General features: G+C 32.4%; 1 protein-coding gene across 1 annotated transcript in view; it reads left to right on the top strand.

Moving 5' to 3' along the window:
- Nucleotides 1–1,075: 1,075 nt before the first annotated feature.
- Nucleotides 1,076–17,729, top strand: part of LOC129216427 (protein masquerade-like) — a 31,215-nt gene continuing 14,561 nt past the window's right edge. The window contains exons 1-4 of the mRNA XM_054850641.1: nucleotides 1,076–1,281; nucleotides 10,291–10,384; nucleotides 12,305–12,548; nucleotides 16,126–16,993. Coding sequence (XP_054706616.1) covers nucleotides 10,303–10,384; nucleotides 12,305–12,548; nucleotides 16,126–16,993 — 1,194 coding nt within the window. The 5' untranslated portion in view covers nucleotides 1,076–1,281; nucleotides 10,291–10,302. The remainder of the gene's footprint in view (nucleotides 1,282–10,290; nucleotides 10,385–12,304; nucleotides 12,549–16,125; nucleotides 16,994–17,729) is intronic.

Raw genomic sequence — 17,729 nt, 5'->3', positions numbered from 1 at the left:
AAATGAAAATTAAACACACACCACACACACACACGCGCGTCTACAAACATACAACATTTTTTTTTTTTTTTTTTGTATTCTTAAGTTTTCACTTTTGTCGACAGTCCCATGACCGCCTATTTTTTTTTGGAAAGACCTTTGATTGACTAAAAACCGCAAACAAAGCTCACAGTTCGGAGCAAAATATTTCAGAAATATTTGCATCTGTCATTTTAAGTACACGCAGTAATTTAAAAAAAAACATTTAAACAAAAATGTACAGAAAAGCAAATTTTATAATATAAACTAATTGCATTTTTTAAAAATGACATAAGTGATCATTTGTAATCAGAAGAATAACTTAGTGCAGATGATTATCTACCATAAAGTTTTATCCAAAAAGTAATCACTATACGAAAGAGAGAGAGAGAAAAAAGGTTAAATTTACTTTTAAAAGTTGCACAAATCCTTACTTATCTCTAATACAATATTCTCCTATTACAAAATAAGAATGTCAGAGAATATTACAATAGACGTTTCTAACAACGCAACGAACGGTATACATTTAGCTAATCCATACACAAATATTCACCTATTCATCTCAGGCTATTAAAATATCATAAAATTCGAAAGAAGAAGACGCAACTTGAAATGAAAATCTCTCCTGAATATATTACTTTTAAGCATACGGTTTTTATACATTCCTACAGGCACTAAATACAATTTTATTCCCAGAAATCCAGCATTGCATAGTTGTGTGGATGTCAAATTTCCTGTCTGAATCTAACAGTTGATACTACATACTGAATCTCATGCAGAAGATCTGTTGCCTCGTCAAGCGTAGTACTCGTTCTGGTGCTTCGTTCATTAAAATTTTGCCATGACATTTTGTCACCCGCTGGTAGCAAACCTATATATCTTTTAGTACTCATTATGACGGGATACCTCAGCCTTCTTTACTTATGAATTTATGCCTATTTATCCCAACACCAAGGTGAGAGCCATCGAGACGAGAAAAAGTGACTGTCTTCCACCTCCTTTCGCCTTTCCAAACGTTGGTCACAGGGAGTTAACCTCTCCCGGTTGACGCCTACCAGACAACAGTTGTCCTCTTGCACGCTCTCGGAGCACAACTGACCTCATTCCTAAAATTCAGAGCCCTTCTTACAAAAACGGGAAACGCATCTTCCTAAAAGTAAAGCTGAAGAGAAAGTGTCGCGACTCTGGAGAGAGGAACTGATTGACAGTTTCACTTGATGGCGGAACGTTTGGATTGAGTGGAAGATATTTTTGATCGCTTTGGTAGGTACGTTCGAAATTGCTCGATGGAACTTAACTTTTAATACATTATTTTAAAATAAGAATTTGTTTGTAATTTTAAAAATTGCAAAGATTTTACCTTTAGAATTTTTTTTTTGTTTTTTTTTTATTTTTATTTTTATTTTTTTTTATTTTACGGTTTGAAAAGTGGCAACTTAAAAACGAGACCATAAACTTGTACATTTCTTTGATTATGTTTAGCTTTTAAAATCCCTTACGAAACGAAAGTACTTAAAAATCCCATAAAAGAAATTTTTAAATGGGAGGTAGGGTAAACTGACCAACAAATGAGCACTTAAGAAGAATTTCATTTTCAGAAATTCATAACACCGTTAAATACTATGGCATTTGGTCCATGGCAGTAAAAACATTCTAACTGATGTATGAAACTATTTCTTTTTTAAATTAACTTTTACAATTCTACGTCATGTTTCATTTAGCTGGGTTTAAATGGAAAAAGGTATAGCCACTCAGTAAATGAACAAATTTAACCAGAAGACAAACACAACTTTTTCTAGCCGTTTTCTTTTTGGAGTCCTAGAGAAAGATGTTACTGTTGTCAATTCATCTAAGGAAAACTTTTTGAACCACTACTTTTAAAAATAAATATGAAGTGATCATTCACTCAGTTCATGAACTTCATGTTCATTCCTTGTCATTTTAACAAAAATCTGCAATAAGAACACAATGGGAGCTGTTAAGTTAAGTTGTAATTTATTTCATTGTTTTACCTAGAACTAGATGGAAGAAGGATCTGACTTTGTGTCGCAGAGATTCACAAAGTAATTTAGCTGCTAAAACTTTTGTTTGAAATAATCAACAATTTTATTCATTATTCCTTTTTAATGCAATCAATGAACGAAGATGTCATTTCTATAACAACATTCTTTCTCAAAGCATATTTTTTGACGCATTGTTCGGTTTTAAATGAAAGTATTACTTTTGCATAGAAATACTAGCTAAAAATTTGTTAAAAATAGCATATTCTTAAATCTATATTTTGAGCACTGACTGTTTTCATAATAATAATGCTAGTAATAATAATAATATCGATACATAAAACAAATAAATAAACTTAAACAAAAATGTACATGTCTTTAAAACTGCTTAAAATATTTTTGACGATATATAAATAAAGATACAGTCTGAGTAAAAACTTTAAGGGCAGTTAACTTTTGTAAGAAATTGGACACATCTTTAACTTCGGATCAAAGAACCATTTGAGTGATAATTTTTAGCCTTAAATACAAGTAAAAAAGGCCAAGCATTTCGTTTGTAAATGTTTCTTTATCAGAAAATATTACAGATCAATATTTGAACCTGAGTAAAAACTTTAAGGTCAACATTGAAAAAAGCATATCAAGACAAAAATTAAAACATTTATGAACTTCCGTAGGAGTTATTTCTTCAAATTGCTTCAAATATTCTTGTTTTCGTGGATAAAACTAGTTTTTGACAACGTTCAGATCCATTTTATGTCATTCGTCTTTGATATTATATTTCAGATCTGTTTGATGAAGCAAAACATCTCCCATTGGCATAAAATTATCTTACTAAGTCACCCCATAAGTTCTATATTGAGCTAAGTTCTGGAGACTTAGTTGGTCATTTCTAAGTTTTAACATTGTTGACTTGGAACCAATTTTTTGCGCTGTTACTCGAATGGATAAGTGCACTGTCTTGCTAATATTTCCAATTTTTTCCTGCCGTAAATTCAGCATTTGGTAAAGATGGCTTGCGAGGACATTTCGATATGCTTGTGAATTCATTTTACCTGAAACAAACATAACTGAACAATTAAGCAAAGTACTCTCAAGTCATGCTAGAGTCTCCATTTAATTGGCGCTAGAAGAATATCTTCATTTCTTTTCGTAAATCATGCCAATAGTGCTTCCATCTGTCTGGTCCATCCAAATTCCACTTATTTTCGTCAGAAACATTATTCGTATAGCCATTGGTTACCCCAAATTATGATTTCCTGGCTAAAGTTCAGATGCCCTATGTTGTGCCTAATCAGTAACTGAGGTTTAGGCAATTTTGCTGCATAAATAAAACCTCCACACCTTCTAATTGCGTTAGACATCGTTTTAGACAAACATTTAAACATATTTTTTGAGTAAGTTTCCTGATTGAGTACATTTTAGATGATGTAAGTTTGTAAACACTTCCTCAATCACGCGAAGACAAAGCTTTAGGGTTATCCCCGGTTTTCTTTTTACCATAACTGTGTTTCAATTTAAAAAAGTTGTTGACTTCAATCTTCAATCTTCCATTTTTTTTCGCAACAGTATGACTAATCATCCGTGCTGAAGAAAAATATTCAATTTCTTTCATGAACAGTTAGTGAACTTTTTACCTATCGATATCTCCACAAAGATAACCAAAACTTTGAAGAAATTAATGACGAAACTACAAGTTGAATGGTTTCCACAATCTTGGTAACTGCGATCATATTTTTTTCAGTATATGTACCTGTAGTTAATAATAATAATAATAATAAAAAAATTAGTCTCCATAAAGTTTTTACTCAAGCTAAAATACTAACTATGAATAGATCACTGTTTTTCTGGTAATTGCATACTTTACAAATCCTGTCTGTTGAGTTATTTCTTACCAATAAACATTAATAATTAATAATACAAAATTATTAAAATCAATATAGTTTTATTTTCTAATTTTCACAAAAATATTTACTGGCCTTAAAGTTTTTACTCAGGCTGTATGTATACATAAATGTTGTCTCATATTTCTAAACATACAGTCATATATTTTGGTATTGAACCCAGTGCCTTTCTTTTCTTCATCATGACCTTGGCAAAAGGACACATAAAATTGTTTCAAAGTCATTTATATCGTTTCTTTTTTCAATGACTAGAATATGCGGATATATTTACCTATATGTTTATTTTTCAATAATTGTATTTTAAATATTTGTTGTTTTGCATGAGTGCTTTGTGTTCACCTTTACCGCTAAAAAAAACTTCTAGCAAAATTTAATTGTTAAAATTTCACTTAATACTTGATTAATTACAAGTATGCATTTCATGAGAAATATGCTTACTTTTTACACAACTTTGATAATTGTTTTATGTAATTACTATATGATACACGACGTTTCGCACAGCGTTAAAATTAAATGCCAATAATATAAAAATTATCAAAAGAATGAGTAAAAATACCATTATATAAATTACCTTTTCCTGTTGTGGACAACAATTTTAATGAAGAAATTTTTAAATAAGATATAGAACTCGTACTTTTTGTATTTGTTTCTGAGCACATGCACATTAGGTCTTAACACCGAAAATAATTCTAGATCTTTCTTTAGCTTATTATAAAGAAAAAATGCGCTCAGTTTAGATCCTGAAATTTTGATTTATACTTCATATATTATATTATTTATTCCCATTTTTACTATAGGTGAAAACTAAATGATTTTATTTTGAATTAAATAGCAAAGAACAATTCGAAAAAATATTGCTTATAAGTATTTCAAATAAAATAAATAAAAACGCATAAAATCTGTTTTGATTCACCTTTAAGCGGAAAAAAAATAATGCACATTTCTAAGATATTTGTCATGAACAAAGTAATAAGGTAACTAAAACAAAAACATTGCATTTGCTTTAAACATTGTCCTCTGATCGGAAATCCAACCATGCACAGTTTTGGACAACTTTTTAGAAAGCATAGAACTTTCCATAATTATTTTCCGAATTTCCGAAATGAAGATTCAATATTGATTCAATATGTGATAATTTTCTTTCTTTTTCTTTGCCTTGCCGAATCACGAAACTTCTCTTCAGATTTATTGATTATTTTATATGTTGATATAATACTTAGACTTACAGTCGGGCCACCGATAATATGGAAAGGCAAACATCCGGTTTATAGGCGGAAATGGAAGCATCTACTAGTTTACAGGGGTGGTTATTTATTTTTTAGAGATGTGCGCCCTTGCCACTTAATTATTTAGACGCAGTTTTGTATAAATGACAATTTGTTCACGGCATTATTTTTTTTTTAATCTAAACTATATTCGGTCTATATTCTCCCTACAAAAATTAATTGATTTAATATTTTGCAACATAACTTTGAGTTTACCATTTTGCTTTTATAAATTCCGACGAAATGAAAACATTTCATTTTCTTTCTGTTGTTTCCATAGAAACTCTTTGTGTCCCCTCATTTTCAACTTAGAGAATACAATAAGTTTCTCTTAAATACTGACATCGACTGTACCAAGGGCATACTTTTTTCAAAGCATGCTGAAGAAGTGGCCAAAGCGGTACTTCGTACTTTTGCCCCCTTTTAATTTTACCTATTGCACACATAGACACGTCAACAGCAACAACAACAATACAATTAATTAATAGGGCACTAATGACATTATAAAACCCCCATTGCTATTTTCCCTCCTCCCCTATTAGATTCATTCCGATGGAATTGTCTTAACTTGGCTGATTGCTCATTCCATACATTTCGTGGTCAGACTGTACATTAAAAATCCTCAAAAAAAAACCTTCACACAGCTTTCAGAAAAGTGGATAGTTGATTCAAATGTCTTTGCACTTCCTCAGCTGCTGTACTTCAACTTACATTATAAATATTTCTATATTGATTCTATACCTTTCATGGCATTGGGATACATTTGAATTGCGACAATTACATAAGTTGTCATCATACCTAAACATGTCATCAAAAAAGTACGATTGAGGCGCGTAAACTTCCATACTGTTAATTGAGTTGGATAGAATGTATATCTATGAAGAGCCATTTGGATTTCATTGAATGACGACGTGTTCCACTCCACATTTTGCCTTTTTGTTATTTTTTCGATATGGAACAAGGCTTTCAGTCCTTGGAAGTACAGATGGTCACCCAGTACACTAGCAGTAATTAAAGTAGAAATAGCACGAAAAAATGTCAGAGTAATAATCACTAGCATGTGATTGGTTGTAACTGTCAATGGATTTAAAACAGACACTATTCTTACGCATATCGTCACCAGAATCATCAAGAGCCATATGGCTACAATTGAAGAAAACATGTTATCGAAGAGTCTGACATTAGCCGCGAGGTTATTATAGGCACAGCAAAAAGTTCGCGCACTTGTGAATTGAAAATCTTCTGGATCGTTGGTTTGGGCCGAAGATCGAACTCGAAATTTCTTAAACCACAGCATTGCATTGAAACTTAGAAGTAGGTAGAGGATAATGGTGAGAGTAAGTGCCCCTTGCGTGAAGAACGTTTCTAAGCTTTGTTCGATTGCACTGCAAATGGTTCTGTATACTGTCTTTTTGTACAAAATGTGTAGTAACGTTGTGACATGATTCTCCCGTGGTCGAGTATTGGCATATTGCAGAGTAAAAATCAGAACGTATAGCCAAAATATGAATCCAAGCATCAGAACAATTTTTTCATATCGTTTTCTATCTTTGACATTCAAAGTACCGGTTTCACTATGAACAAACTTAATTAGCTTTTGAACATTTTTTCTTTTCCATATCATCAGGTCAACCGTTATTACAGAAGTCCATAAACTTACGCTCTCGGCAACAGCATTTTCTTTTACTTCATGTCTGAAATACCAAACAAAGTCTGAAACAATCCAATAGTGATACAAAACTAATGTGATTGCAATCCAAATGGGAAAACATTTTCTCTTGAACTCGTTAGGCTTTTGCGGATCCAAATCTATACCGAAAACAATAAAAGACTTCAATACAAAATTTAAAGCACGATTTTCACTTTCTTTGACAGCATTGCGATCATAATTTAGGATTTCAAATAATTTTGACATCTTCTTTTGTTTAAACGTTACTGAACTGTTAATGCCGGTGATGGTTGTTTTATCTGTCAGCCGGTGTTATCTGTGATGCTTTTGTCAATAAAATTTGACCGTTGTTCACAATTGATTACAAAAACTCTGCTCTGCGTCATAGATTTCGCACTAACAATTCAAAATATGAAATTCATTGTTAAAGAATTCTTTTTTTTAATGAAATTCCCTTGGGTTTGAACCTTTGAATCTTAGACTTTTGAATAAGTTCTTAATTCAAAATTTGACTAATGCTCAAAACTGAAGGGAAAATATTTCGCTTTGCATTAGAGATTTTGGATAAATTACTCATAGTATTACATTTACTGTTAAATAATTCTTTTTTGTTTAGATGAAATTACCTTTGATTAAAACCTCTAAATCTTAGGAATTTAAATAAGTTCTTCGCTTTCAAAAAAAAAAAAAAAAAAAACTTTTTAGTCAAACAAAGTTTTAAAATGTACATTTGATGTAATTATTTGAAATAATTTTCTCCAAATCGTAAAAGAACCAAACTAAAGTCAAGTTCACATTATTCATTAAAAAATAAATGAAAACAAATAAAGGCTTACTGCATGGTGTACACTCAAAATTGAAAGCCAATAGCGCACTGACACTTCATTCAGAATGTTTCTCTTTAAATGGGGGGAATGGGGGAGGGGGGAGAGACAATACAATTGGTGATTCAATGAAGCGAAGAGAAGAAGAATGAATGAAAATTCAATAATATTGTACATTGTTATTAAGGCATGTGGGCAGTTTGAACATGCAAAACTCTCATTTGCGTAGGACTGAATGCTGCGTAGCTCTGTTACTTCATTAGTAGAAGAAAAATCTGGTTTTAACCTGTCTCATCTGGGCGCACTCAATATCAAACGATTCTGCAGCAGGAGTGGCTTCGATGGATCAGAAGACATTTTTTTGTTGCATTTGTTAATTTATTTCTTCGCAGGGTTGATGCTTTGTGTGGGAAGAAAAGTAATTCCTGCAATGATTCAATTTTCATAACCTGCTCCCGCTCATTTCAAAACGTTGTTTCATTTTCTTTCGATATCAAAACGTATGTCAGTTCAACTGATAACTGAAACTTAAGTTCTAAAGCATATTTTTTAAAAACTTGTACGATCTTGACACTTAGTGAAAGAAGCAGACTGAATTGTATGTTGAAAATATAAGAAAAGAACAATAAAATAAAGAAAGAATATTTCTTAAATGTCAAAATTAAATAAAAAGATGAAAATTGGCTAAATTTCACGTAAAATACCGTTGAATATGAAACGAGCAAAAATAAAGAATTTAAAAAAATAGTCAATAACCTTTAAAAAATAAAAATTTGGAAGTATGTGCAAGAAACTTAAAAAAGTGTGTCTGTACGTCATGTACCTTTTGCAAGATTTCAATTTGACATTTTTATTTCTTCGCTGGAAAGATCTTTGCAAAGATACATCAGTAGCATGTTTCATTTTTTGATTTGTGAAACTTCCTCTTTGATTTGGAACACTTCAAATAAACGTAACATTAGACTCTATAAGAAAATTGAATTTTTTTGCTTCAGTTTGCAAGTTTCAGTGTAACAAGCGAATTTGCTTTCAGCAAACTTGTTTAGAATGACATTTTGACGATGAATATGAGCTTATTAAGATATTTTGGTTCGCTCATTTTAAGATCAAAGAGAAGGACAAAAATTTTATCGCACAAGGTTTGAATTAAATCAGCCCTAACCTTAACGTATGCAGCAAGGACATGAATTCTGACAGTTAAGGGAGAAATGGCTTTCATTGACTTTGAAAGGAAGATTCTAAGAACCATTTTTGGTGTCACTTTGGAAAACAATACAATGGTGAAAACGATATAACTTCGAGCTGTATAAAAGATGAGGATGTTATTTATGAAACTTAGTAGGTTCATGTTACAAAATTGTGCAGCCGCCTGCTACATAAAAAATCAAATGAAGACCAAGATGTACTGAAAAAGAGCTCAATTGAACTTGTTAGTTTTTGAACATATAAGCAGTGAGAAACAAAGGGACGTAAGTGACAAAATCAAATATTTGGAGATAACCAGTACAAATGTTAGGTGAACCTCTCCTCTGTCTTGAGGCAAGATAGCAGTAGCTCTGGTGAGTGCTGCTGTACAGCATAATTTAGAAAAAAATTTGAATGAAAGCCTACCTAGGATCTGAACTTTAAACGCGATTTACTCGAAATTTCAATTAGTCCACTTACATCCCTTCGCTTCTCACTGCCTCATATGAGGCAGTGAGAAGCAAAGGGATGTAGCATCAAGCATCAAAAACATGCAATTTACTCTTACACTGCATGAAAACAGGGTATTCAAACGAATTGAAAAATTGTGCCTTTGAGTAGAGCAAAAACCTTCCAACTGTTTAGTGTCGAAAAATTCTGAGTACATATGAGACAGTGAGAAGCAAAGGGATGTAAGTGGCAAAATTAAAAATTTGGAGATAACCAGTACAAATGGTAGGTGAACCTCTCCTCTGTCTTGTGGAAAGAGATGGTACTAGTAGCAAGAGATGGCACTAGTAGATGGCACTGCCTCATATGAGGCAGTGAGAAGCAAAGAGATGTAAGTGGACATTTTCAAGTTTTGAGTAAAATGCGTTTAAAGATAACATCCTAGATAAGCTTTCATTGAAATTTTTTCCTAAATCATGCTGTATAGCAGCAACTACCAGTGCTACTAGTACCATCTCTTGCCCCAAGAGAGAGGAGAGGTTCACTTACCATTTGTACTGGTTATCTCCAAATTTATAATTTTGCCACTTACATCCCTTTACTTCTCACTGCCTCATTTGTACTCAGAATTTTTCGACACTAAACAGCCGGAAGGTTTTTTCTCTACTCAAAGGCACAATTTCTCAATTTGTTTGAATACCCTATTTTCATGAAATGTAAAAGTAAATTGCATGTTTTTGATCTAATGAAAATTGGAAAGCGTGAATTTTAATTTCTATGGTATGTAGGGGGTAAAAAGATGTATTGAAATTACTCTAAATTTCAGAGCAGTTGGAAATGGAGGTTTTTTGTTTTTCCAATTTAAAACCAAGGATTTATTGTAGTCGTCAATGTTATTGTGTAGTGAAATAATTTTCTGTTTCATCACTGGTTATTTTTTTCTACTTCGTGATGTATATTTTTGTATTATTTTAGTTGCTTATCCAAATGGACTTTCGGGTGGAAATACACCTACTTCTTGCAGTGTTAGTGAATTACATTCTAACTGAAGTTGAATCAATAAGTTATGGTAAGAATCTTTTCGCTTTTTTGTATTAATTTTATAGATTGTGCAGTAGAACCTTATTGATTTAAAAAAAAAAAAACATGGTCTGAAACTATATTCAATTTTTATGAAAATATAATCTGGACTACGGTTATCCAGAATTTGAGCCCAAATTATTCAGTGGTTTTTATGTTATGCTGAAAAATTAATTTTACTTCCGTTTATGGGTCTATATAACTTTTTAAACTGAAACAAAAAAGTTGTTTTACATGCAACGAAAGATCAACATAATTCAAAAAATAACGCAATCAATTATAGTATAATATTGTATTATTGCCTAAGAGTTATTTTTATGTAATATGTTCCTTGTCGGAAGAAAATGGAATACCTGCAAATCAATAGCACAGTTACGCAACAGAAAAAAAAATCGTATCGAAAATGTATGGGCATTATGAAAGCGGTAGACTCATCTCTAAACAAATCCTAATGCAGATAAACTATAAGGAGCTTCTGCTTTTTGAAAGGCAAAAAAATTGCCCCATCAAACTAAATAGTCTTCTGGAATCTATACCGCAATTACTACAAGAAGTCGCTGGTAGCTGATCGAAGAATTCCGTAACAAGTTTGAGCAAAATGTGAGAATGTTACATTTTTTACAAATCAGTAATCACAAGATTTTTCCCTTTTTTTTCAGTTCATAACGATAAATAACTTTAACAAAACTCTAGAATTTTCAATGGATTACTCAAAACAAGTAAATTTAGGCATTTTCTTTGAAAACATCTCGCTGTTTAATCGGATCTTTTCTGTTGCTTGGTAAACTTTGAACATAAAGTAGCATTTTAGATGAGGTTACGATCTCTAAAACGGCTTTCGATTAATGATTTTTGTTCTACTTACCTGAATATAATCAAACTTGATACTAGAGCTGCTTTTAGTCTCCAGAAGGAGTTTATGTAATAGATAAAATTGAGTTTTCTAATAAAAAACGAAAATTTTTCGTTCATTTTACTTTGTATATGATCCAGTATCAATTTTAATTTAAACAGTTTTGTAAGAGATTTTAATCTATGTCGATTACAAGTGTCCCTTTCTTTTTTTTTTCATAACTGTACATCGCATTTTACCATTGTGTTATAAGCGATTGCCGCATTTTTCATTCCTAATTGAAAGCACTTCATGATTTTCATATGATACAGTTGTTGAGATTCCGTGGAATAATGTAAAGCAGTTCGTTTTTAGTATTCCCATTCATTCGTCGCAAATACAGTTCACATAAGGGCTTCCTCTCATCAACCTGCCCTAAACAAATTTCGAAAGGGGCTGTATTTCAAGAGATTTCATTGAATTATATTCTACAACGGATTTATCCAAAATTTATAAGAATAATTTGAATTGAAAAATGCCAAAACAGACAAATTTATAATTAAAAAAGAACTTTTTCAAATAATCTGCTGATACATAAAACCATAAAGCGGTTGAGCTCTAAGTTTAACTCTCCATTGACCAACGATTCACAATTTCAGGCTTCACTACAGCAGGGAAGAAAACTAAAATAAAAAAAAAAAACTGATTTTGTGTTTATTTTACTTTTTCTACTGAAAAGAAGTTGAGTGTTTTTGAAACGTGGCCAATATTTCGTCGTTATTAGAGGATATTTTTCACAAGAAGACTAATTTTTCTTTTATTTTCCAAATTTTTGACGAATTTGGATTGGTCACAGCCCCAACCAAAACAGATATGGTTACTGCATTCGGGTTTCTACATTTAAAAAAAAAATTATAGCTTAATATTTCTGTGGATCGATAACAAAAATGCTACTACACTTTTCGTTTCTATACTCATAATGCTTCAATCATCCTTTTTTATTTTTAAAAAATTTCATTTTGTGAAACTCTTTTTCAAGATTTTCAAAATCCTAATGCTTTTTTGTTTTACTATAAGGTCCTCCTCGGAGGCTTCAAAATACAACAGATTCTACAGTTATTACAGCAGAAGCTAGAACAAATATTGCTGTACACCAAAGTCCAGAAAGAAATGAAACAAGTAACTTGCAAAGTTCTTCCAGAAGGAACAGAGGTCCTTTCACCATTTTGTATCCTCTAACATTTCCTCAAAGTAGAAGAGGAAAGTATTTGAATCTTACTCTTCCTTCTGAGCCACCTACATCTGATGTTGTAGAGCCAAGGTAATAAATAAATCGCATGTTTTATACTTATAACTCGAAAAGGGCTGTCCATTGCTTATCTTAGACCTATTTACAGTGGAACCTCGATAACTCGACACCCCAAAGGGAACACGAAAACATGTCGACCTAAGCGGCTGTCAACCTTCTAAGGTTCCATTATTTTAATTCCTAAAGAGTTTCTGTATCACCTACTTCCTTTTGTTAACATTCACATTATAAAAAATTAGATCCAGTAAATAAATTTTCTTTTTGTTGTTTTTTGAAAAATACATAATAAAATCTCTAATATTATTTGAATACCTCGTGAGGAATAAATTTATAATTTTTAAAAAGAGGTGAAAAGGCTTCTTGTCAGTCAGGTCTGTTCAGGTTAAAAAGTCCTGCTCACAACATGTGAACAGTATGTGCAAAACATGTCGCGCCTTCTTTCTCTTGAGGACTTCCATGGGTATATTTATCGTACCCTTTTAGAATTGCACTAACAGCACAGAGTGTGGTAGCTGCCTCCCCTAGATAAAGGATGGAGTTCTCTAAAAGAGCGTAACAGAAAAAGATTGACTGACCAAGAAACCGCAGCGTAAAATTCAGAGAAGAGGTCAATATGAAAGAATGTTGGTAGCAAAAATTGGACTACAGTAGCAATTGAATGACGACTTATATGGGTTCTTGGAAATGTGTGTCAAGTTAGAGAGGCTTCCACCCATTGAAATCAGCATTGGGTCAAACATAAGAAAAATAAATGTCAACTTACCGGAGTAGTCAAGTTATCCGCGTGTCGAGTTACCGAAGTTTCACTGTAACTAAAACTTGACCACGGAGAGATGGCGCGGGAACTCGATGCGGAAATGGACCACTTCATTTTGTAATAGGTAGAATCCGCGTTAAAGCGAGACTTGACTGCTTACACCTTTTCGCCGATCCAAGCTATTACAAAATGAAGTGGTCCGTTTTCGCTTTCAGTTTAACCGCCATCTTTCCGTGGTCACGCTTTAACTAGAATGCTATCTGAGCGGTGCGTCGTCATCTGCACGACCCCAATAACAACTCGGGAAGAAACTGCGCTGTTACTGCCAAATCACGAGTTCCAGGTTTTTGATGTCATTTCGTTTCATTTAAAGTACAAAAAGACTCTTATATGCATAAAATGTAACGTTTCGAAAAAAAAGCAAAATACTTCTCATGTACAGTGGTGGTAAAAAAATTGCATCACCTGCGCCGCAAAGGAAAGGAATATCATCCCGACAGCATTCAACACACAGTCAAGCCTCCCGTATCCTAGATGATTTGGGGATGTATTTCTGATCAAGGAGTTGGTGGACTTCACTTTGTGTAAGGAACAATAAACGCTCAGGTGTATATTGGCATTTTGGAGGAGAAATTGCTTCCTACTACCCGGGATCACTTTACTTCAGTTTCAAACGTCATTTTCCGGAATGATTCTGCCGTGCCATAGGGCAAAACTGGTAAGTAACAATTTAAAAACCTTTATCCTGCCATTAGACTTAAATTGACATGGGGTTAAGCAATTTTTTCTCTAAACTCACACGCAGGTTCAGAAATGGAAAAATGAGCATGGGATCAGCAGTTTGCCTTGGCCCGGAAACAGCACAGCCCCGATCTATGTAAACAGTTATAGGATTCCTGCTGTTAAATGTTTATTTCATAAGTTTTGCAGAATTTCACATACATTCATCGTTAATCGGTCCATCAAAACTTCTCACATAATCCCATTGTTGTGAAAATGCGAGTGTGATGCAATTTTTTTTATCAGCACTGTAGATTTTGAATCAATTTTAGTTACAGCTTAAATAGCAATTATGAAACAATTTAAAAGAGCAAACAATTTGGGGCGCATGTACTGCGTAAATAAAAGTAAAAAACTATCAATTAAAAAACTTACACCTCAGTTTATAGTATTTGTAGAGCGATAAAATTGTTAGTTAAATCATAAATGCATCAATTGTCTGTTGCATACGTCCTATATTCTCCCTTATAAAGCTTAAAAGCATTTTGATAGCTGTTAAAAACTCACAATCACAAATTTTCCAAACAATCTGCAAGAAATTCTGAAACTGCATCGGGCTTTAAATCTACATGAATCTAAGAGAAACTATTTTATACTTTTTATTTCATTTTAAAAACGTGGTACTTTAAAATATTTTTACTTCATTAATTGTGAAAGTCACAATTTCTGCTAAAGGGATGTTTAAAGGTTTACTGTTTGAAAATGTATATTTTGTTCTTTGACATGCTTTCTTTCTCAAATTCTTCAAGCCGACAGCAATTTATCTCACATGACAAACAAAATATCATTTTCAGTAGCAACCTATGCTAAGTTTAGTTATGAAGCAAAAAAATGCACACAGATTTTTTCATTGTGTGAGTTCATTAAATGTTTAAGGATCGTTTAACAATACCTGATACGCTCTTGTGTTGAAATGTTTTCTAACTCTGACAAAAAGATTACGATTGTGATTATAAATGTTGTTTTTAAAACTTATTTATGAAATCTATAGAACAAAGACTTACAATGATATCCCTTAAAATATTTCTTTAAAACTATCCCTCTAAATCCACATGTTGACTGAATTTAAAAAATGTTAACTGTATTACCTACTTGAAATAAACGATAGCAAATGCATAGTTCCAAAAATGTTTCTAAACTTCTATTGAATTTTTAGGAACATAGTTCAAAATTTAAATCTTATCATTTTTTTCTAAGCAACGAGAAAACAGTTTCAGCTTTTCACAAGAGAAGGAATAAGTTCTCGTTTCGATTAATACTGCACAATTTTTTATTGAGAGTTCTATAAGATTCTGTGCAATACTTCGTAGAGTAGTTTTCAGTTTAGAAAACTCTTCATAGCTGTTTTTTTACACAACTGTCATCACTCGGCTTATTTTCTATGTCTTACTGAGAACTAAGTACATAGCTTTTGAGAAAAATGTTTTTTAAAAATCATTTGAAGTTTCATCCTTTCTTCTTGTGCTATGCTCTGGAATGTGTTATTTTAAATTTGAAACTGGCGTTATTTGGTTGCATTATAAGATTAGTAGGGAATATAAGATTCTATTTTGAGGACAACTTTTATTTTGAACACACTTTACTAGTGTTTGCATAACAATATTTTCGGTTTTGTTACAATTGTTATTGTCTTAAATATAGAAAAGTCAATAAATTAAAGCAAAAAAAAAAAAAAAAAAATGTTTCAAGATTTATCTCTTGAAAAAGCAATCACGAAGGTAAACTGTTCTAGAGCTGATATCTGTAAATAAAACAATTGTTTAACGCATTACAAATTCTCTAAAATAATTTAGAATCAACGTTTCTATCTTAAGAATAAATATAAACTCATTCCAAATTATTTTAGAAACTAGGTAATCCTTTGAAAGTTTGCTTTGTTAAAAAATGACAGAACTGTTTTTGGGGCTTCAGCTTTGGAGTAGTTTACCGTATGTTTGAAAAGTAAATTAGTAAAAAAGAAGTTATTTGCATTGCCTTACATTTGAATATTTATGTGACATTTTAAACGTGTATTATGTAAAACTTTTAACTCTAAATTTATTTGCTTTTCAGGATTGTAAATCATCAAGATCTTTACTCATATTTTTCACCATCACCCCAAAGATATAATAAAAGTTCAAAATCCAATAACCCCGTTGAAGCAAGAGATGTTCCCAGTGAACCAGAGCCCATACCCACCAATGCACCAATAGAAATGACTGAACAAAGGCCTCCTCAATACGATACAACAAGACTCAGAGACTTTAGAAACTACCGTCCCATTCCGCCAAATACTTATCACAAAGGATCGGCATCTTTCCCAGCAAAACCAGGAAAACAAGTCATCAACTCTGCTCTTACCTCTCCTGAATCACCTCCAAAGACGTATTTCGTGTATCAGCCCCAACCTGATCAACCACCACCTCAAACATATTACAAAAACAGAGTTCAGTATCATCAATTGCCTCCAAAACTAAATGCAACAACGGATCAAAGTAACGCGCAACCGTTGAGAAATCTTCCTGAAAACGTACCCTCAGTTCCACCTGCGAGATACAACAAAGCTTATAGCACGGGATTCGTTGCTTATCCGTTTCAACACAATATCCCACTAAATATTTCACACTTAAATCCAAGGTGGTATAACAAGCCAAAATATGAACAACCTCCTCTGCCTGCTCCAGAAGTAGAAACCCCTCCAGAAGAAGTCGCTATATATAATTTGGGTTCAGATGTTGTTTCTGAATTATCACCGCCCAGGTATCCTGAGTCGATTAGTGATCTTCCAGAACCACCTCGAAAATATAAGGTCAAGACTTGGAACACTTGCTATTGCATTCCATACTACTTGTGTAAAGATGGTGTCATCAACTCCGGTGGAAGATCTATTGCGTCTCATCGAAGACAAGGCAGAGCGCTTGACTATAATTTCAGAAATAGGGTAAGATATCATTGATACCCAATAAGTTAATAAATTTAGAACATATTTTGCATTTCCTTTTACAACATAAAAGTTAATAAATAAGTAATAAAATAACTAAAAAATGACAGCGTGTATACTGGCGTTAAAAGTTATACTTCTTAACTCTCTGCAGCCCAAATTATTATTTCCCGTAGAAAATAATATTTATCTGCACAGAATGTTAAAAAACAATATATTTATCTACCAATAAGGTGGGTTTTTTTTTTCAAAATTCGTTTTTAAATCTGCACAGAATGTTAAAGAACAATATATTAATTATATATAAGGTGTGTATTTTCGTTCTCAATTTTTTTTTTTTTTTTTTTCAAAATAGGTCTGCGACTTTGCTACTGAAATATTAACTTGTGTCTGCACCAAGAACCTAAATGTAAAGCAGTTTTATTGCAACATTCAAGTCACACACACTTGGTCAACAAAAGAATAACGTTCCCAAAAGAAATTGGTGATAAAATAAGATATGGCCACGGTGGACAGTAGAGGGCTAAGCTCATAATTATTTACTAAAAGCAAGTAAAATAAATAAATGTAGTCTCACGAACAGTTTTATGGTATCCTCAATTATCAATAATATAAAATCAACAATAGAATCTAAAACATTTCTTAATTTATGGCAGAAACTGTCAGGGATAAGGAGCATAACTTACCGACATGTGACTGTAAGAAATTTTCAATTCAAGGATTTCCCCAGGCGTTC

This window comes from Uloborus diversus, chromosome 2 (assembly GCF_026930045.1).
Source record: "Uloborus diversus isolate 005 chromosome 2, Udiv.v.3.1, whole genome shotgun sequence".
NCBI lineage: Eukaryota > Metazoa > Arthropoda > Arachnida > Araneae > Uloboridae > Uloborus > Uloborus diversus.
The sequence above is the reverse complement of the archived record's forward strand: the minus strand, read 5'-3'. Positions and strand labels throughout refer to the sequence as shown.